The 22661-nt window shown below is 38.0% G+C and overlaps 2 protein-coding genes and 1 pseudogene across 2 annotated transcripts in view; 2 read left to right on the forward strand and 1 right to left on the reverse strand.

Annotated features, from left to right (window-relative positions):
* The window catches only part of LOC145482657 (5'-3' exoribonuclease 1-like), a 252391-nt gene that overhangs the window by 222898 nt on the left and 6832 nt on the right, over positions 1–22661 (forward strand). The window contains exons 40-42 of the mRNA XM_081461264.1: positions 1571–1655; positions 5169–5279; positions 5776–6060. Coding sequence (XP_081317390.1) covers positions 1571–1655; positions 5169–5279; positions 5776–6060 — 481 coding nt within the window. The remainder of the gene's footprint in view (positions 1–1570; positions 1656–5168; positions 5280–5775; positions 6061–22661) is intronic.
* LOC145482704 (uncharacterized) lies at positions 9433–20905 on the forward strand. Its single transcript, XM_081461344.1, has one exon. It carries the CDS (start codon positions 9516–9518, stop codon positions 10545–10547), a length of 1032 nt encoding a protein of 343 aa, XP_081317470.1. The 5' UTR covers positions 9433–9515; the 3' UTR covers positions 10548–20905.
* LOC145482757 (uncharacterized) lies at positions 10791–12686 on the reverse strand (annotated as a pseudogene).

The raw sequence follows: 22661 nt of genomic DNA on the forward strand, positions 1-22661 counted from the left end.
ACCAAGGCATTACTTGTTGGCAAGAGTTCAAGAGTTCAAGAGTTTTTAAGAGATACTGATACTGCATAGGTTATAGAGGTTTTAAATCTTGATACCAAAAGCTCATACAATTACTGAACTAAAAGCTTTTACTCTTAACATTAGATCCTTATCATGTAAATCAGGTTTTTTTGTTCACCCTAAGCAATACTTTAGTTAGACAAAATGTATTTTAACTGCCAGCTTTTTCCAAGTCAAAGTTGTGAGTAGTTTGTCCTAAGAATATTAGGATTTCTAAAGACAACCTGGCAATCCCTTGCATTTCTTCTTAACAGAATTGGAAAATCTAGTGTATTTTGTCCACAAACAACGTCAAGATTTTGTAACTTAAAGACAGTGAAAAAAAGATGCCATGCTCAGGTTATGTGACTTTGTATGCAGGGTTAATTAGACCATTGACAGCTATCAGCTACAAATAGAACTATGAGGAATTATATTATCCTTAACTTTTTAAAAGGTGGTGGGTTTTTGAAAGGGTTTGGAGATGAAAAGAAAAGTATACAAGTTTAAGAAAAGTATTTTCTATTTCAAGAAAAGTATTCTTAAGGTAGACCTGGCCAGCCGCTGCACGTAGAAGCTCGACCCATATTAATATGTTTAAGATTTCTCTTTGTTAAATTATTTTTATATATACGTGTTTTTATATTTTATCGATGTTAACAGTAATTATGCATTTTTAATATTATTCATTGTAATTTATTTTATTTCTTTTTTATGTTGTGACTAGACCTGTAAAGTAGCTTTCTATGTAGCTAAGAGTCAGTCACTTCAAGGTGATTCCTCAGTATTGTATTGCGCATCCCCAGCTGGGCACAATTTTCGTGTCATTAGTGCACGTAAATGAGTGTGTACACATACACAACGTAAGAGATTTCCCTCAAGCTACGCTTGACAGTGAAATAAATGCTCGGTTTCTCTTAAATGAGCATGGTGACCTATATTTGTTATTGCATAATTTTGGTGTACAAATTATCCTCTTTAAGTTAAAAAATTAAGAAAAAAATTGTTTGGAATGAAAAAAAAACAATGTAGCTAATAGAGTGCACAAAACCAATATGCAAGGATGTGAAATATGACCTTGAAAACAATGTTTCGAGGAACATTGTTTAGAATTGTGTGATTTTCCCATAAATTATATATTACATTGTTCCATGTGCCTGATACTTTCTACTTATCAAGATTTTTTCAAGTATTGCTTTAATAATTTTTGCTTCCACCCACTGCAAAATGTAGCTTGAACTGATGAAATAATGCATGTGATTAGGCATAAATGAGGTAAGATCAGCCCATCATATCTCTTTAGCAACAATGGTGACCTATCTTACGTTTTTTATCGCATTTTCAATACAGTGCCTGGTAGGGAACATTCAGGGAAAGTTTCAAAAAAATTGTTCGGCTACTTTTATTTCTGAGGAATCACCTTAATAAAGTCTTACTTACTGACAGACGGACCGACCAACCGACTGACCGCTAGAAACAGAAAATAACTGTTGTTAATATTTTAACACTGTTGTTTTCTTTTGGGTTTTAGGAACCTTGCATCAGTTTACTTATTACGCTGGTGTTATTCTTTTGGTCTTCCACCTCCTTACTATCACTACACTCCTGCTCCTCAGGTTTGTTTCTTTCCTTGCAAGCTTTGTGTTGGAGTCTGCTTTTCCTGTGCATGACTACATTGTATGCAAGTGACAGCAGAGATATATGTGGCAAAAAGTAAAGTACTGTTGTAACCCCACTGTATCTTCATGCCTGACAATAGACCCTTTGCATAATTGGTACCTGAATTTGAAAAACAATATTTTGTACAGCCACAGCCTTGTACTTATTTGTCCACACAAAGGATTGATTTTTCACATGAATGCGAGGCTTAGGATGTATAAGTGTTGTTATTCAAATATTGGCACCATTTATGCAAATGGCTTATCTTGTGATTTTTGTGGATCTGGTAATCAAAGTCTGGTTGTTTCTTGCTGTTCACCAAATGACCAATGATCTAATTATTTGCAGTATAACTTGCTTCCATGGAGTATTCAGGAACATTTGAAGAGTTTCCATACAACAAACCTTTCTGAAATCTCTGCTAAAATTCCATTTTTTAAGTATTGCAATAAATACTAGAGATTTTTTTAAACAATTTTATTGATATTGTTCAACTTTTTACATATGCATCACTACATTAAGTACATTACAAAGCTTAAAAGAAACTAAAGGAAAGCACTGAAAAAATATAAAGTGGCACCGATGTACTCAAGCACAAAACCATTGAACTTTTAGGTATAGAGTATATTACATTTCTACAAAAATTAACTAGTAACACAATATATTAAAAGTCAGAAGTATCCTCATACGAGTAGCTTTCTTTTGAGATGATTCTCATTGGTTAATTTTTGGTCTAGTTTTTTGACGAATTCGTTAATATTATAACCTTTAGAATACATTTTCTGGTACAATAAATAGTATTTGGCAAGCAATAAACAATAATTAAATTTAAGCTCATTATTTCTTTGAGTGTTCAGAGCTGTTGCAAACAATTTTGGTGTGACATTGGGCAAAAAAAGTTAAATTTTGCATTAAACCAATCAACAACTTTAACATAGAAAGCTTGAGTATACTGGCATTCCAGGAAACTATTGAGAATAGAGTCTGGCTCTTTACAATAAAAACATCTATTTTTGTCATTTAAACCATAAGTGCACAATTTCTTCTTAGTAACAGTTAATCTGTGGAATAGCTTGAAATTAAATTCTCTTAATATTATTTTCACGGGATATTTTTCCAATGTTAGTAAATTTTGTCTTCCAATCAGTGCTCTCTAAGTTCGATTATTTTTCCCATTTTTGCAGTCCTGTTGCAATACGGGCACTGGCACTGATATAAAGCCAATAGTAATCCTTACACTTCATTTTGTATAGATCGATGTTCAACGACAGAGAGAGAAATGTAGTTTTGTCAGCTGAGAGGCTTTTATGCCTATTTAGGGATCTTGCTTTATGTAGTAGATGATTAGGGATTGCCAAAATAACCTGTAAGTAAGTTGAAAAGTTACATTTTACCTTGAATTTTCCTTGGAGTGTTTTAAGCGTTAGAGGCTTTCTATTGCTATCCAAAATATCCTGAATAAAGATGGCACCTGTTTCTTTCCATTTCTGTACAGATGATGGAAGTGAGATGAATTTCTTAACTTGTGAGGGAATTTTCTCGATGTTTGCAAACTTGAGAAACCCTTATGAAAATCTATTTTAACACGAAATCAAAACCGCTCTATCTTTTTAAATATTGGAGACCTACAGTAAGGGTTTGAACATTGATCAATGACTAAACTTTGCATGCTGGTTACTTTCATCTGAGCGAGCAATGAGCGACTTCCAACTTGACTTCACAACAATAGACCTAACCGTTTGTAATAAATGCACATTAAATGATTGTGGCTTTGTCTTGCAAACGAGGTACCTCTCAATTAAGCCAAAACAGCAAACAAAGATGTTAGTTTCCCGTAATTTAAAACTGAGTTGTAAAAAGGAGTTCTTTGAGCAGATACATGTATTCTTACCTCAAAAAGGACAAAAATGGCAAGAGGGTTGATAAGCGGAGGCCATATTGCTGACAAACAAGGGAAACTAGCTCAGTGCACAATGCATGACAGTTGAATCTCCTCCTTTGCTCCATGTGTTGGCGGTAAATAAATTTTGTACTGCTGAATGTTTGGTCAAAAATTTTACCATCAATTTTGCGAAGAAATAATTGCAACAGAAAAATTACATAGAATTGCAAATTGCTCACACAGAGCAGACAGATATTACCTCACTATCATTTCATTGCACCAAGCTAAAATGGCATAACTCGCTTACCGGTAAGTTAAGTGGAGTTACTGGTAAAGTTATTTAATGTGTTAAGGTACCATCGTTTTTTAATTTTTGTGCCTTTATCTAACCTGAAACAATATATCCAACAAAAAGCAGTAATAAAACGGATTCGTGGGTTGTTTCCATTCAATGGAAAATCCTGGTTTGAATAATTTGGAAATTTCTACTGACAAATAAAACGGCATTTTCCAGAATTTACGGAAAAGAGGAATACCTCATAAGATATACCCAAATTTTTGGGCAATTTCTTACAGGGGATTTCCATCCCATTTGAATTTCTTGCCAGTATTTCAGAATTTTCGGTCGAATGTTTCGCTTTTCAGAAATTCGACAATTTTCCAGAACATATCCATACAATTTGGAGAAATTGCACAAAAAAAACTGGGGCTATTATTTTCTTTTTACAATTTTCTTTTGTGATAAAACAGTTATGAGTAAGACTTTCTAGTGTTATTTCTTCTTTTCACATGTAAAAAAAATGTAAATCTTATTTATAGTGGTCATGCACTTAGCTATACAAGCACTAAGCTTAGCTAGTTTACAGGCATGCCACTGAAACAAAGGAAACAAATATTTCAAATTAACGTAACATAGTTAAAAATCCCAACTGGCAGGAGGCCGACCAGTTGGCTATTTACAAAGCGTGACCGACAATTTGAACTCAGGACTACCGAAAAACAAATCCTGATAGTGGCAGTGTGGACACCAGCGCCCTAGACCACTCGGCCATGCTGCCTCCTCAACAGTTAAAATTGTGCACCATGCCACATTTTGTTGCCATGCATGCACCGAAGTTTTGCAGAAGTTGTTGTTCACATTACAACTTAACATAGAAAGGATACTTTTGCATTTTTTTCCACACTATATTTTTTTCAAACTAGCTTAGAATCTTAGAATCACCTCAGAGCCACCTTAATTTTTTGAAAATTTAAAATTTCGATAGAATTTTTTAAATTTTGCCAAAAGTTACATCTTTTGCTTGCCTAGCTCGTTTTTGAGGTATAAGCACTTAAAGCTAAAAGTAAGGGTGTTTTTAACAGGGGTTGCTGTTACTATGATAACCTACTTTGTCATAAAGATTGCCATTATTGGTTTACCATATTGGTTTACCAATGGCTTGGCATTATTGTGAAAGCAATATTGTAGCATCTCTTCATAAACAGTGCTGGTATTTATTCGTCAATAGCTGTTGGAAAAGTGCTGGAAACTGTTTTCAGCTTCCTTAATATAATGCCCTCTAAGTTGGCTGTCACAATTTGCCTGTAGGGAGTGATTGCTACAGTAGAGTTGGCCAATGGATTTAAATTTCCTGGTAGTGCTTGTCGTGATCAAGGTGAAGCTCTAGAGAGTGCTGCATCTGTAGCCCTGTTTCAACTGGTAAGAACTTCATGACTGTTACCAGAAGTATCTGAACTATTCTTGAAAACAGACAAAAATGGAGGATTTGTGAGTATCTTGTAGGTGAAAGTGTATCTTGTTTCTAGGAGCTACAAGAAGATGGTAATTCACACTCAACATATCTAACACTCGAAATCATAAATTGTAATCCACTGTGAAGAGTTCAAGATTATATAGGTATCCTAATTAATATCAGTGGGAGATGTTAGTTTATTTGCTTTGTTATACGTAATTAATAAGTCGGGAAGTGGGCAAGTTGACATGAAGTATTATTACAATAAAATTTGTTCGCAAAGTACCTTTTTCATGCAAATATTAGCTGTTCACTGCTCCTTGTACTCATTTTATGTTCGTTTTCATTTTAATACCTTTTGTACTCATTTCACATAACCTGTGTACATTTGAACAACCTGGTGAGAAAAGGTATAAATGTTGAAACATGGTGCCCCATAACCTAATGCAGGTTTTGTTTCAGCCACAAATCATGCCAAACATCCTAAGCCCTCAACATGCAACCATGCAGCAACAGTTTTCTCCAGGCTTCTTATCTTCTCCACCACAACCAGTTATGCCACCAGCCTTCCAAGGATTTGTTTCATTGCCGTCTTCAAGAGTACAAGCTATTCATCATCAGTCATCCCAGCCTCAACCCAGCACAGGAAATGGAAAATTTACAGTCACACCAATTAAAGAGCCTCTTATTAAGCAAGGAGTTAGTCAACCTCTTAGCTCTTCAGCAGTACCATTCATCCCACTGCAGGTGTGGTACCTCGTTCAAATGAACTATTTAAACCTTACTTAAACTGTTTTATCATGATTGTGATTGTGATTGTGATCATGATTGATTGCGATCATCAATGTGATCATGATGATGATGATTATGATCATGATTATGATTATGATTGTGATCATGATTACGATTGTGGTCATGATTATGATTGTGATTGTGATTATACTGATTGTGATTATGATTAAGATCGTGATTAAGATTAAGATTGTGATTAAAAAAATAAAAAAAAATTTATTGACCACTCCCCCAATGGGGCTTTTCAGGGCCAATGAAACAAATAATGCAAAAGCACATAACATGGTTAAAAATCCAAACTGGCAGGAGACAGAACAGTCTGCTATTTACAAGCATGACCGAGAAGTTGAACTAGGGTCTACCGAGAAACAACTCCAGCTAAGTGGTCAGAGCAGGACTTGAACCTGCGACCTCTGGATTTCAAGTCTGGTGCCCTAACCACTCGGCCATGCTGCCTCCATATATGATTATGATAGCCTAGTAGGAAGCTGGCAGGTTTGCTTGCAAGTCCATCATTTTAGAGGCGAGTCTTAAACAAAAGCGGCATACCTGCCTGCATAGCCGCTTTGCCAGAGAAAAAAAGCACCTGTTTGTGAAAATCTGCCAGCTAAATATCATGATTTTGTTACATCTCGGATTGCAAAAGCCTCCAAAACAAAGTGACTTCAACACATTTGGGTTGAATTTTGTTAGCCTGTAAGCAGGCTCCTGGTGGGCGCACAGGCTAGACTTTTCTTTGTTTTGCATGTTTTGCATTTCTGTTTCCCATGTGTAGCTTCCCATCTTTCTACCATGTGTCCCATTCATGCAAGCAAAGGGGTGTTGAAGGCACAAATGTAATAACCAGTCACAAATGTAATAAAGGTCACAAGTGTAACAACAATTGGTCACAAATGTGATAAAGGTCACAAGTGTAATAACAATTGGTCACAAATGTAATAAAAGTCACAAGAACAATCACAGCTGGGCAGTAACCTAACAAATATCTTGGGGAAGATAATTAAGAAAGCACATGTGCTATCTGTCTCCCCTTCAATTGAAAGAAAAAAAGAAGCAACGAAACGTTACGCAGATTGCAATGAAACTTTGCATAATTATGGTAAGTTCTATTTACGCTCTTTTGTAAGCTTGTTTATTGTTTCATGAGCTTTTAAGACAAAGTTTTGTTGTTGCAATCTACTGGAAGATTTAAGACAGCCTGTGATGTCAAGCAATGGTTTAATCGTCAAAATTTGAAAATGTTGACAATTTTATTCATTGCATTGGTTATAATCTCCACAACAACGTTCATTTAGAACAGTTCAAAGGAAATTAACATTTCTTTATTAATGAGAAGCCATACATACACAACGATTATGGCTGGGAATCCGTACACAAAAAAGCACTTTGTCTACGGGAACATTGAACCTTATTCTAAACGCAGCTTCCCTCTCACAAAACTCGGAGTACAATAAATCGAAATTGTCAACGAAACAGATTTAAAGCTAGAAAAGCTGTAATTGTTGGTTATTCGGCATTTTGAAAAACTTCTGACGAATAATAGTAACCTATGTGTGCTGCAGGATATCTGTCATGTGCAGATGACAAATGACGATCTTTTCACGACCAAACGATCAAAATGTGACTAAAACAAAAAAAATTGCTTCATGATATGGACAACATTACCGTTTTTATTTGTTGAATAATAAAACAATTATTCTGCTCGACCTTGCAGAATATCGTCTGATTTTAGCCAATTTGGCCTACGACCTCGTCAGCTAAGTATCAGGCGATATTCCACGTGATTTCACTGGATAATCTACAATTTCTATTGAAACTAATATTGACTAATAAATATCCACTGAAAACAACTGATTGCCTAACAAGATCTGAAAACCGAAACAGATTTCTGTTCGTGCAATTACCGATACAGATCAAAAACATTGATTAAGGATCAACACAAACGTATGGCATCATAACAATAAAACTAGTCAACATGATAACAGTAACAACAGCAAACAAAACAGCAATATTGGATAACGCAATTATAGTGGTGTCTTCAGCGCAGTTTTAAATGTGGGTGTTTCCGGTGTTCCTCCAGAAAATTCCAGATATTGCAAACCAACCATATTCTCGAGGAACTAATTTCACCCACACATGATACCATTTAGGGGAATTGATTACTTCTGGAAGGCGTTCAACAGCACTACTACATCTCCCCCTTCAGCATTACTAATTTTCGTATGCTTATAACGACCCTTTTCGCACCAAGTTCAGGAATGTATACTTCAGGGCAAGGCATCTTATTCACTGTTGCTCTGAAGAATGAATTCACAGCTCTTAAAGACGATCTCATAAAAGGGATGGCCAACAGGGTAATTTTGATGATAGTTTCCAACACATCGTTGTTCAAAAATTGCTGTGAGTAGCCTGATTGTACTCCGTTTTGTAGCTCCTTGTCTCTGTCCCCTCTACTTCCGCCAACTCCACCTGTGTCCTCACCACTGGTACTTCTGCCAACACCATCTATGTCCTTGCTACTTCTGCCAACTCCATCTATGTTCCCACCACTTCCACCAACTCCATCTGAGTCCTCACCACTTCTGCCAACACCATGTATGCCCTCACTACTTCCACCATTTCCATCTATGTTCCCACCACTTCCACCAACTCCAATTATGTTCCCACTACTTCCGCCAACTCCATCTATGTTCCCACCACTTCCGCCAACTCCATCTGTGTCGCCACTACTTCCACCAACCCGCTTGTGTCCCCTCTACGTCCGCATAATCCACCTATGTCCCTACTCCTGCCAACACCAGCTGTGTCGCTCTCAATTCGCCATTTTCTAAACGAGCGGTAATCTGGGTACGAGTTGCGACTGCAAAGCCACTAGGGATCGTTTGGAGGGACAGCGAAGAGAAAAAACATGGCGTCGCACTACAACTGTTGTGTTCCTAACTGCAATAATAGTTTTAGAAATGCGCCTGAACTTCACTACTACAGAATTCCTAAAGAGCCTGCTATACGGAAAAGGTATGTAGTCCTCATACGGAATGAAACCCTGAAATTAGACAAGGAAAGCACGCGTATTTGCTCTGCTCACTTCGAAGGTGGGGAAAAATTAAGCAGAACTCACTTGCCTTCAATTTTTCCTTGGACAACACCGCACATTCTACGCAGAAATTTAAAGAGGGCCAGCTTCGAAGAAACGCAGAAAATGGAGCAGACCAAAAGGAAATTACCAATGGCTGAATTACCACTGGAAGCAAACTTTGAAATCGAAGAACACTCTAAAGAAAATCTTAGCATTGATACTAGTGTAGAAGTGAGTGAGTGAGTGAGAACTTTATTAAAGTGTACAAACTTTACTCACAGGAGAGCAACTTAGCAAGTTAGATGACTACGCGCAATCATGCGAAGGAGAATATATGAAGCTAAAGGAAGATATTCAGGGGCTAGAAAAAGAAAATGAAAACTTGAAGGTGGTGAACAGCAAATTAAAACAAGAAGTGATAACCTTGAAGTATGCTTTAGAGAACTATAGATTCGACATAGATAAGTATGAAGATAAGGATGATGATATTACATTCTACACAGGCTTTCCTGACTACCAGGCACTAATCATTTGTTATAAATCTATAGAACAGTCTTCTAGCAACATTGTCTATGAACACAAAAGGACCAGCAGTGTTGACAGCAATATTGGAAGGCCAAGAGTACTTACTAAATTCCAAGAGTTTATTCTTGTCATGCTCCGGTTAAGGTTGGGCTTGTTTGAAAATGATCTTGCTCATCGATTTAAGGTTTCTATATCAACTGTTTCTAAGATTACCAATGCGTGGATTCCATTTTTGAGAAGGCAATTTGAACCACTTATCACTATCCCTCCGAAAGAGGTACTTCAATTTTATATGCCTGAGATTTTTAAGAAATTGTTACCCAATGTTACAGTTATAGTAGATTGTACAGAATTTGAAATGGAGCGACCATCTTCTCTGGATTCACAGTCTGCATGTTATTCATCATATAAATCAAGAACCACCATGAAGTCCCTTTTGGGGATAACTCCAAGTGGTGTTTTATGTTTTGTCAGTGACTTATTTCCTGGATCTACCTCAAATAAGGAAATTACTGTTCTCAGTGGTTTTTTGGACAGACTTAGGTGTGGTGATCAGGTAATGGCTGACAAAGGGTTTAATTGTCAGGATGAATTAGCTTCTGTTGGTGCAAGCCTTGTCATGCCAGCATTTTTAGATAAGAAGGTACAGTTTAGCAAGGAAGAAACAAATCATAATAAGGTAGTTGCCAGCCTAAGAGTTCATGTGGAAAGGCTCATGGAATGCATAAAGAACTGGCACATCTTTGACCATAAGATACCAATAACTCTTGCACCTATTGCATCAGACATGCTTGTTGTGGTCTGTGCACTATCAAATTTTCAAACCCCTCTTATAAATTAATTACTTGTACATTAGCCAGCATTGGTGTTTCATATGAGGAACAACATGAATACTTATGTTTTTTCTTGTTGATAATCTTACCTAAATTGAAGTTCTTAAGGTAAGAACTATTAACTTTTTCCAACTGATACCATTTACAAGTTTCAGTGAATGTTTTCCACTAACTTACAGTGCATTCAGCTTTGTACTTCATTTAGGCCAATAAAAACTTTGGTTACAGTTTTTAAGAGCATATGTATAAACTTACTTTTCAAACATGCAAGCACTTATTTTGGGGACTCCATATTTGACACAATGGTATGCAAGTTCTGGCACAATCCAGCAATTAAAAAATGACTCTAGCTTTGGGAAAATGGTATCCCAAAAGTCTTTTCAGAAAGAAACTCTCTCACAAAACGGTGTGGTACAACCTGTCCCCATAACCACAAAGTCAGTCCATTTTCTTTCAACAACAAACATTACTTGTTGTATTTGAAAATAATATTTGTGCTTCACATTCAACTTCACACCATCCTCATATTTCTTGCAAATTCCTTTTCGAATCAGGGCATCCTCCAGGCTTTCATGCTCCTCCACCTGAATGTATTTCAGTTCAATAAGACCTCAGAGTTTTCTGTTGAAGGATCATGCACTAATCCATCTGGACTTGCTCTGAGGAAGCCATGGTGCTTGGAAATATAAAAGCCACATTTTTTTACAGTAATGCCAGTAACCCCTTGCTGCTGTTTGCATGCTTTGTAGGCAGCAATAATGTTGTCTTCCATCTTGAGTCCCTCTTGCATGTATTTACTCTGAAATTGTTTGTTATAACCAAGGACCTCTTGGATGGTTTTGGTGGGTGATGTAGTCTCCCTTTGTACAGCTATTCTGTAACATTTGGTTGCAGTAATTCTGGGCTGCCTATGATGATGCCACAAATGTGTGTTTGATTGCTCTCTTGTTTGCTCTTCTATTTTCTTTATCTTTGCTTCATCAAAATTAATGTTCCTCTTAACCTTCTCAAATCTCTCTTTTAGTTGATCAGCTGATACTGGATGACATTTGATAGGTGACATGAGTGTTTCTTCCTGATCATTAATTCTTTGAGGAAGAATATGTGTCCATCCAATGGTTTTTCCAGATTTTAATTCATATTCTCTAAGAGCCTCAAGAAAGTTGTCTAATCTGTCACTTGGCCAGTTTCCTTGATCTGATGCATTGTTATCCTCCTGTAAGGTTAACTTGCCTTTTTGGTTTTCTTTTCCTCTGTATCGTCATGCTTGACAAAGCTCATTTCAGAGATAGGTTTGACTGAACCCTTATGCTTGTGTGGAACATACCACTTACAAGGCTTGGATGTACAGGACTCCTCTGAATCAGAACTAGTTTCTTGCCCATTTTTAAAATGTTGTTCAAGAGCAAATAATGTAGACGCAACATGATTGCAGCGACCATCAATACCTGCAGGGCACTTGCAGTGTGCTTTCAAAATACTACCAAAGGATGTCATCACCAGAAAACAGGTATATACTTTATCTTTTTTCATGGATGGAAGTACCTGGCTTTTTATGTAGTGTTTTCCATTTTCATGCAGATTACCAATGTACAAAACATGTCCCGACTAAAGAAGAAGTTAAATCCCTTGACAAGGGGCTTTGCAGTCGATAGTTGCTTTTTACCTTCAACTCCTTCGATCATAAAGTGCCATACGGTTCCAAAAGATACTTTAGGGAGATCCTTTAGATCGGTTTTTTAACCTTCTTTTGGAAAAGACTGGCTGAGTTGCGGTTCTTCCTTCTCAAGGACGCCAAGTTGAGCTTTCTTTCACAAAAGGTGAAGTCTGCCGTCTGGATCACGGAGATATTTAACATCTAATCCATGTTTAACATAATCTTGAACCCTACCAATAAAACAAAAAAAACATGAAATAACAAACAAGACAAGAATAATTTCACTCTGATTTTAGAAGCGAACGTACCTTGTTACTAATGCTTTCTTATTTCCCGTTGTTATAGCTCCTCTGCACAGCAATCATCTTTTCAATTGCACAACACTGCATTGTTCTACAGTTTCGCGAGGAATTTTTGCGCCAGGTATATCTTCTTCAGTCAAAATAACCTTCAGTGGATCTTTCGCAGGAATTTTTCCGCTTTCCGCCATATTTTGTTTAATTCCTTGTCCCTCCAAACGATCCCTAGCGGCTTTGCGGTCGCAAGTCGTACCCAGATTGCCGCTCGTTTAGAAAATGACGAATTTCATCAATTTCTCTTGTGTCCCCGCCAGTCTCGCTATGAGCACCTGTGCCCTGGACACTTTTGCCATCACATTTAGCCCCACCATTCTGACTATCGGAAAACCAAGGCAGAAGGCTCACATAATGCTCACTAGCAGCGAAATGACCAAGATACACGGTACCGAGTGGGACGCTTGAAGAGGGTTCAAATAAATGTTCTGCACAAGGTCCAAGCATAGATATGACTTGAATGTTTATATTAAATAGATTTGCTGCTGCAAATAGTTATTTGATCTGCAAAAGTGTTATATCTGGCCATGTATTCCAAATATTGTTCCCAAGAGGTCAATCCTGGAAGAAACTCCAAAAGCGGAAAGCCTTCGTTATCAACAGTATTGGTCTACAACTAACGTACCATTTCCTCACGCATCGTTTCAGCAGATCTGAAAATACCCAAAGCAGATAACTGGTGTGCTAGAGCAGCAAACTGACAGGATCCATCACCAGGCAGATTATACTGAATATCGAAACCCTGTTCCTCAATTACTTTTTGGTAATCAGCTGGTTCCATTGGAATGTAGTACCTACTTCGATGCGCTTCTTGTCTTTTCTTTGTTATCTTTACAGCTCTTTATTTTCTCTTCTCCAAGGGTGAGGCTTGTTATGTCATCAACTGGCAACTACTTCTCCGACTTTTTGCCAGGCACAGGAGAGATGTAGGCTACTTTATACACATGGCGATAAATGTTCCGCTTTAGTATTTCGGCCTCTAAAACATAATGCCTCTTTTGGGCACTTTTAATACCCCCTTTCCTTGGCCGGCAAGCGCACATATACCTTTTGCCCAACATTATATTTTGCAGGCGGATGGGATCGCAAATGCCCTCTAATCATTTTCTCTCTGCATCGGTCATTTGCTTTTACAGCTTGCTTCCTTATGTTTGAGGCATGTTTAGAGCGCTGTCTCCGGTCGCCCTCAAATGAGATGCATTTACCAGCATTTTCGACCACCTCTTCATCTGTCATGGCTGTGTTGTATGTATTGCATTTGCGTGCAAAGCACACTTCAAAAGGTGTTTTATATGCTAGAACTTCTTTTGGGTCTTTGTTTAAAATGTATTGGTAGTTCGGCAGACTCTGAGCCCAATTTACACCTTTCGCGCCCATTTGAACAAAGTCGTATTCCATCTTAGACCGTAAAGCCCTATGGCTACGTTCAAACTTTCCCTAAGATTGTGGGCGGTACCGATGACAACAAATTATTTTGATCTCTAACTGGCGGCAAAGTGCCTTGACAGCTCCTTTAAACCCACCCCCTTGATCACATTGAATGACACGAGGAGGTCCATGTTCCTGATATATGTTTTGCAATTCATCCACAATGTTCTTACTGCTTTTCATGCTAACAGGACGAAGTCAAACAAACCGACTGAATACATCCATCATTGACAAAACATATCTGTATGACACGCCGTGGAGCTTCACGGTACCTTCTGCCCCATGTCCGTTAAGTCAACCTAGTGTCTTATTTGCACGTCTCTAGCGCAGATGGGAATCTTGCCTTATTACAAAATTTTGTATTCCTTTTATAATGCTGCTTGTCGGTATTAAGAATTTCTTGTACCTTGACTCTACTAAGACCCGCAGAGTTCTACTTGAGAGAGGATACTAACTTTGCAGCACCTTATCCTTTTACCTGTTCGTATTCATCAGCAACGACCTTCTGCACTTCTGAGACTCTTAGTATCCGACGTCCTTTTGCTTTGGAACAAATAAATTTACAGCCACCTACTTCCTTAACAATTAAATCCTCTTGGGCTCTCCAGTACCTCACCATAGCTGATCGTTGTGCTCGTGTGCGTTCCTTCACAGCTGGTAGACGTTCACCCTCAATTATTCTAATCAGAGCGTCATAAATCTCATCGGGAATGGCAGATTTATCTCGATCTCCGCGCCCTTTGCCTTTGCTCTCCCTAGCCACAGAGCTACAGAGAGCTAAGAAGCATAAAGAGAGTGCCAAAGGGAATACACATAAAGACTTCATCTTGAACTGAATTCATGAAAGGCAAATTTACCTAAAGGAAAATTTCTCACACAGTCGGAATAATGTCTAGACACTGTGTCTGAGGTATATTCATATAGATGGTTCAAACGAGACAAACTAACTTCCGAGTTAGGATTTCGAGTTGGATTTTCGAGTTAGGATTTCAAGTTGGTTTTTACTAGTAATCCAGCTGCAATGAATCGGCGAGTTCTGTAAACCGTCTCGTAGATTTCCAGTCCAATACAGCCAACAAAAGAATTCCTGTAGGGGTGGGGTTAGTGTTTTGCCTTTTTATTGCGCGTAAACAGCTACATTTGAATCACATGGTGCCAGAACGACCAAAAGGAGGAATAAACCTATACATCGAGCTCAAGGAACATAAGCCCGATCAGATAGCTGCAAGAAACAAAAGAATGTTTCTCGAGAAACGTATAGCTTTCTCGAAGTAAAGCTACGGCGTCTCAGAAGAAAAATGTACAAGGCCAAATAATATAATATCCGTGATAAGAATCTACCCACAATACTTGCAAACAGTTTTAATAACAATATAGAATGCAAGTAAGCAAAATTCATATTTTGTCCCTCGAAAGCAAACACTTGGAGACTTAAAAACATATCTTGCAATATGAATGAGCCTAAAAAAGGCATAAACACATGACAAATTACAGGGGTGTCAAACTCGATGAAGCGACATGCAGATAGGATTGGAAATCATGCAGACCTATGACCTCTAAAACTTTTGCTATAGCACGGTCTTACGGCTCAACTCTACTTAAAATTCCTCCTTATAACACAACATGAAGTGCCCTTCATAAACACAAGTGAAGCAACAAAAAGGTCGATTGACCGAACAGAGAACGGCAAATGTACAAATGTCACTAACTGTAGGAGTCGTGTAAGCTTGTCAACCCCATTATACACTGATGTCACTGATTAGCCATCGAGTGCCTAGAAATCCAGAAAAAACCCCTTTAAAAAAACAAAAAATAACGAGGTCGAGCTTCAAACAAATAAGGATCGAAAAGTACATTACGCCATTGGCTAGCTCTATCTTGACCAATAGGAGTCGTGTTTGGCCTGTCAACCATTTAAACCATCAAACCACTAAAAATTTATTGGAAATCCCGCCAAAAAATCTAACTCGAAAATCCAACTCGAAAATCCAACTCGAAAATCCAACTCGAAATCCAACTTGAAATCCTAACTCGGTAAATAGGCCGCCTCGGTTCAAACAAGGCTGTTCCGAAAACACGGAGTGCGGAGAGTAAAAAAAAAGAATTAAAAAAAATTAGAAATAAAATAAAATGTAAAAGTGAATTGAAAGAATAATTAAATACATTTAAAAAAATAAAAATAGAAATTTAAGAAATAATAATGATAAAAATTCACACCGCCGTGGACCGTTCATAGTGCAGTCATTTTTTTTCAGTCATCCTACGATTTTCATAGTTAGCATTGCACGTTTAAGAAAAAAAAAAGAACAGTCCAGTTTTGACCATGTCTAGACAATGTGACAAATCACGACTCGTAGTTAGTAGCTAGTAGTTACAGTGTAGTTACGGCATGTATTGCAGAAAATTTATTGAAAACTTCGACTGATCGTGTGACAGGAAGTCACGCCAACATTTTACCAAATTAGGTTTGAGGTTAATGACAAAGCAAACACACTTCAATGTAGTGATTGGGGTTGACAAGTCTCCGATTCACGACTCCTACGATTTGTGACATTTGAAAAAAACAAAGCTCAGACCCTCGACCCTCAACATGTGACCCTCGACATGTGACCCTCGACCCTTGACAAAAAGATAGACTCTTGTATTTTACAATGCGTTTACTGAAACCGGGGCCACCCAGACAATGCAAACCAATCAGATGGCAGAACTCAAACAATAGATTCAACATTTTCAAATCCAGCCAATCAAATGTCCGGTTCAAAACAATGAAATTTCAACTTGTTCGTTGTGATGCTTACACAACTACGGTCTTTGTATATAAATTGTCAAGCTCAAATCGTTAAAACTTTTGCGTTAGAAAATATTGTGTTACTTTACTTTAGAGTTTACATTGACAGGCGTAGTAAACTCATTAGATTGACCATTTTCCACTGTAAACGTATAGGCACGCAAAGTATCACTTTTACGGAGTTGTTGTTTAAAATCGTAGAATAACAGATTTTGACATTATTTTTTTACAGAATAAATTCCGTTCCTGTTGTCTGTGTGAGTTTCCATCACGTTCACTGTCTCAGCAGCTGTACATTTCGGAGTTTGAGCTCCCTTTCTGGGTTATCAGCGTATTGAAATAACATCTTCAGGGAAAATTCAAACGAATCTTTTTTCCGCGTTGTACTATCAAAGCCTCAACATGTAAAATCACTCAGGCAAAACAAAAGACAATAGCGCCATGCATAGGAACCCCCCTGGATGGAAAATCGAAGATATCTCGAACAAAGAATTCAGGTTACAGGTCCATCTTTGTTTCAAGTTAACTTTTCATATCTCCTACTTGAAGTTTGCTTTCAGCTTCAACAACGAAACAAAACGAGCGAAACGAATCCACCAAAACGAGCGAAACGAAACCACCGAAACGAGTGAAACGACCGAAACGAGTAAAATAACAAGTAAATAAATGAAAAAGTTTATAAAAAACAGCCTTGATCTCTGGCACGTTACTATGGCAACCTGATCTCGTACCCAGATCCGCATGTGTGACATGGTTACATTTCAAACCTGAAAGATGGCTGAGCGCAAGGGTGTCGACGACGACCACGAAGACATCGAGAAAAAGTGAGTATTTTTCACATTTGAATGGAATTCTAGCTAAAACAAGGAATGTAATTTCAAAGAAAGGTTTCCTGGTCGTATCGTGGATTCTTAGGCAGTGGCAAATCGACAACGCCGAGCCCAGGATGTATGGAAACACAATCTCAAGAGTATCCGTGAAGAGCTGAGCGCCTAATAAGAAATTATTTTGAGAACTGCACGAGTCACAAAGGCCTGATGTTAATATGATTAAAGCTTGTCAAGTCGCCGTCGTTTTTCTTTAGAGATATATATTAAAGAAAGTCCTGGTTCGCACGAAGAATGCTGCAAAGTCATTCTCGAATAGACCATTCGATTCGCCACCATAGAATACCATTCAGAATGTGAAAATACCCACCTTTTTCTCGATGTCTTCCTGCTCGACAGGCTTGCGCTCATCCACCTTTCAGGTTTGTGATGTCACGATGTCACACATGTGGCTTAAGAGCAGGATCTGGGTACGAGATCCGGCTGCCATAGTAACGCGCTTGAGCTTAAGGCCTTTTAGTGCAGAGTGAACTATTGGGATGGTCATGGGAGCTGCCTGCCGCTAAGGAACTAAGGCACTATGCGATATGGCGCTAAGGTGTAAACTTAAATGTTTGTTTAATTAATTAATTAATTTCAATTAATCATCGCTGTCACTTAGCTTTGAACATTGCAAAGCTATATATTTGTTTCAGGTAACCCCTTGCTCTCCTTGTGGTACCATTCTCCTTAGAACAAAACTAATTTGCCCTAAACGCATGCGTAGATTAGTTAGCGTTCGTGGCTTCTCTATCAGGTGAAGGATACATTTGCATATGGAATCACGCACAAATGTTGAGTGCTTTTCCTTATGGTAGAGTTCAACTTGTAAGACGCATGCGTTCTAGCATCGTTAGTGTTATACACTATCTTTCCATGCGGTATTTTATATATCATGTCATGGGACCGAGGACGGCAGTTATTTTTCAGGTGAGGCCAATTGTCCCTTTTTATTGCAAAACTGAAACGTTACTGTGGCTACGTAGCTTTTAGAATTACACACAGATCGGTTCAACAAATATCATCTGCTGTTTTCAATCTACAACAGTGTGCTTGTCAGGGTTCAAATGTATTGCTTCTCCTTAGCGGCTTGTTTATTTCTTGCCTTAATTGTGTCTGTAAGAGAGACCAAAAAGTTCCCAAGTTAGTGGCTTTAATACTCCGCAAATTGTAAATTTGTAACAAAAGAAACCAGGAAAATGCTCAAATATTGCTGTAGACACCGTGGCACCTAATGAAAGCGCAAATTAATTTAATCAGTCTTTGAGGAGACTCATTCATATCGGCCAAGTAGCGCTGTTTATCTTCAATACTTTTCATTGAAATGCTTCTCAGCCATCAATATCGTTGTGTGTTAATTTTGAATTGTTTTATTGTTAACAACAAAGGTGGCAACAGAAAAAGAAAGTGGTACTTCGTGACTATCTGATAATTAAATTAGTCCTTGTTCATCGGTCAAAATTTGCATTTTTAGTAAAACAACATCGTCTCTGTTCCGTTTCTTCATCACTACATCAGATATTTAACTTTCTTTCATTTATCTCCAAAAAAAAACATCTTCCGTATGTTTTGGAGAAAACAAGGGTTTCATATTACATGCCTTTACGACGAAAATAAAAGTATCAAGTTAGAAAGATGGCGTCAAGAGCTAAATTGTCACGTTTGCTGCTTCAGCATATTATTGAATTTAAAATGAACGAAAATCAACGTAAAACACCAGTAGTAATTAATTTGTGCGTAATTTTTGGACCTGAATGAAAATACAACCTCGAAACATACACACTGCAAAGGGGAGAAGCCGTAGCAGACTACCAAGGTAGACACAAACCGGAAGTGAACCGAGCAGGGGTGAGTACTTCTGGAACTACTGTACCAGAGCTATCAATTGCGCTCTGCACTATCGGAGATTGTCTCACTAGTTTAACTTTTTTATTTATTTACTTACTATTTTACTCGTTTCGGTCATTTCGCTTGTTTAGATGGTATCGTTTCGGTGGTTTCGTTTCGTTGTTTCGGGTTTTAGTACATGCCTTCTTTTAAACAGCAGCCACGATATTCAAACCCTAAACCACACACTCTGCTGGCCATATATATTTACGAGTGACACTCTTACGTAGCTTTTCGTTCCATGTATTTTGTAAACCAACCAAAGATCCCATAGGAAGTGCAGCAATTAAACCCAATAGCACGCGAAACTTGTAACGGTTTTAGCTTGAAAATTTGTTAAGCGACACCGTATAAATCGCGTAAGCATCACAACAAACAAGTTGAGATTTCATTGTTTTTTACCGGACATTTGATTGGCTGGATTTGAAAACAGGACATTTCATTGGCTGGATTTGAAAATGTTCGAATCTATTGTTTCAGTTCTGCCATCTGATTGGTTTTCATTGTCTGGGTGGCCCCGGTTTCAGTAAATGCACTGTAAGTTAGAGTCGTGATTTGTCACATTTCCTAGGCATAATCAAAACTGGACTGTTAATTATTCCTAAACGTGACCTGCTAAATATGAAAATCGTGAGTTTAATATACCATTTTGACTTAATAAAATCACCGCGGTATCAACGGGAGTGTCTACTCCGCGCGGGTCGCTGGTCGCGGGTAAACAGTGCGGGTCGTAGGTATACAGTGCGGATCGCGGGTAAACGGCGTGGGTCGCGGGTAAACAGCGCAGGTCACGCAAAAAATAATCTACCCCCTATTCTTAGAACTTTGCTAAAGTTGTTTCAAAAAAGCTCGACTGAGCAAGAGTCTTAACTTTGACATTCCATTGTAACGAGAGGAATAAATCTTCTGAGAATAGGATGATAGACCAGCTAGCAGTCAGTGAAGCCAAACCTCTTTACCCGTGACCCGCGCTGATTACACACGTCCGACATCAACGGTCCACTTCAGGCAGCGTGAACTTTTACCATTATTTCTTAAATTTACAGTTTTAGTTTATTTGTGTACTACTTTTAAATTTTATTTTATTTCTTATTTTTCTTTTTATATTTCTTTATTTTTCTACTATTTTTTTTTAACTCTCCGCAGTCCGCGTTTTCGGAACAGCCTTCAGATAACGTCTTGTCACAAAAGTACATATGTCATCACTTTTTGAAAGAGAGTTATTTAGTGCCTCCTGTAGTACTAGCATCTGTAAATGTTTTTGTTCTTGAGAAGCAAACACATACATCGGTAACGTCTTGATGTTTCTTTGAAGTGCGTAGAAGGAGAGTCATTAGGTTAAAAAAGTATCTGCACTTCCTGTGGAAAATCATGAAGCTAATTCGAACTAGTGAGACAATCTCAGATAGTGCAGAGCGCAATTGATAGCTCTGGTATAGTAGTCCCATAAGTACTCACCCCTGCTCGGTTCACTTCCGGTTTGTGTCTACCTTGGTAGTCTGCTACGGCTTTTCCCCTTTGCAGTGTGTATGTTTCAAGGTTGTATTTTCATTCAAGGTCCAAACATTACGCACAAATTAATTACTACTGGTGTTTTACGTTGATTTTCGTTCATTTTAAATTCAATAATACGCTGAAGCAGGAAACGTGCCAATTTAGCTCTTCACGCCAACTTTGTAACTTGATACTTTTGTTTTCCTCGCAAAGGCATGTTATATGAAACCCTTGTTTTCTCCAAAACATACGGAAGATGTCCTTGTTTTTTGGAGATAAATGAAAGAAAGTTAAATATCTGATGTAGTGATGAAGAAACGGAACAGAAACGATGTTGTTTTACTAAAAATGCAAATTTTTACCAATGAACAAGAACTAATTTAATTATCAGATGGTCACGAAATACCACTTTCTTTTTCTGTTGCCACCTTTGTTGTTAACAATAAAACAATTCAAATTAACACACAACGATATTGATAGCTGAGAAGCATTTCAACGAAAAGTATTGAAGATAACCAGCGCTACTTGGCCGATATGAATGAGTCTCCTCAAAGACTGATTAAATTAATTTGCGCTTTCATTAGGTGCCACGGTGTCTGCAGCAATATTTGAGCATTTTCCTGGTTGCGGTTGTTACAAATTTACAATTTGCGGAGTATTAAAGCCACTAACTTGGGAACTTTTTGGTCTCTATTACAGACACAATTAAGGCAAGAAATAAACAAGCCGCTAAGGAGAAGCAATACATTTGAACCCTGACAAGCACACTATTGTAGTTTGAAAACAGCAGATGATATTTGTTGAACCGACCTGTGTGTAATTCTAAAAGCTACGCAGCCACAGTAACGTTTCACTTTTGCAATAAAAAGGGACAATTGGCACTACTTGAAAAATAACTGCCGTCCTTGGTCACATGACACGATATATAAAATACCGCGTGGAAAGATAGCGTATAACAATAACGATGCTAGAACGCATGCGTCTTACATGTTGAGCTCTACCATAAGGAAAACCACTCAACATTTGTGCGTGATTCCGTATGCAATGTATCCTTCACCTAATATCGAAGCCACGAACGCTAACTAATCTACGCATGCGTTTAGGGCAAATTAGTTTTGTTCTAAGGAGAATGGTACCACAAGGAGAGCAAGGGGTTACCTGAAACAAATATATAGCTTTGCGATGTTCAAAGCTAAGTGACGGCGATGGAATGTGTTTTACGTAGAGTACACATGTACCTTTCCCACCCTACCCCCACTACTTCCTTGCCTCTAGACTAATTAATTAATTGAAATTAATTAATTAAACAAACATTAAAGTTTACACCTTAGCGCCATAGGGCCATAGTGCCATAGTGCCATAGTGCCATAGCGCCATAGCGCCTTAGTTCCTTAGCGGCAGGCAACCCCCATAACCATCCCAATAGTGCACTCTGCACTAACTAGTGAGACAATCTCAGATAGTGCAGAGCGCAATTGATAGCTCTGATACAGTAGTCCCATAAGTACTCACCCCTGCTCGGTTCACTTCCGGTTTGTGTCTACCTTGGTAGTCTGCTACGGCTTTTCCCCTTTGCAGTGTGTATGTTTCAAGGTTGTATTTTCATTCAAGGTCCAAACATTACGCACAAATTAATTACTACTGGTGCT

Source organism: Orbicella franksi, chromosome 3, assembly GCF_964199315.1.
Source record: "Orbicella franksi chromosome 3, jaOrbFran1.1, whole genome shotgun sequence".
NCBI classification, from domain to species: domain Eukaryota; kingdom Metazoa; phylum Cnidaria; class Anthozoa; order Scleractinia; family Merulinidae; genus Orbicella; species Orbicella franksi.

What these genes read in the sequence shown, in the direction of transcription:
- LOC145482704 (XM_081461344.1), top strand. Translation starts at nt 9,516, where the DNA reads ATGAAGCTAAAGGAAGATATTCAGGGGCTAGAAAAAGAAAATGAAAAC.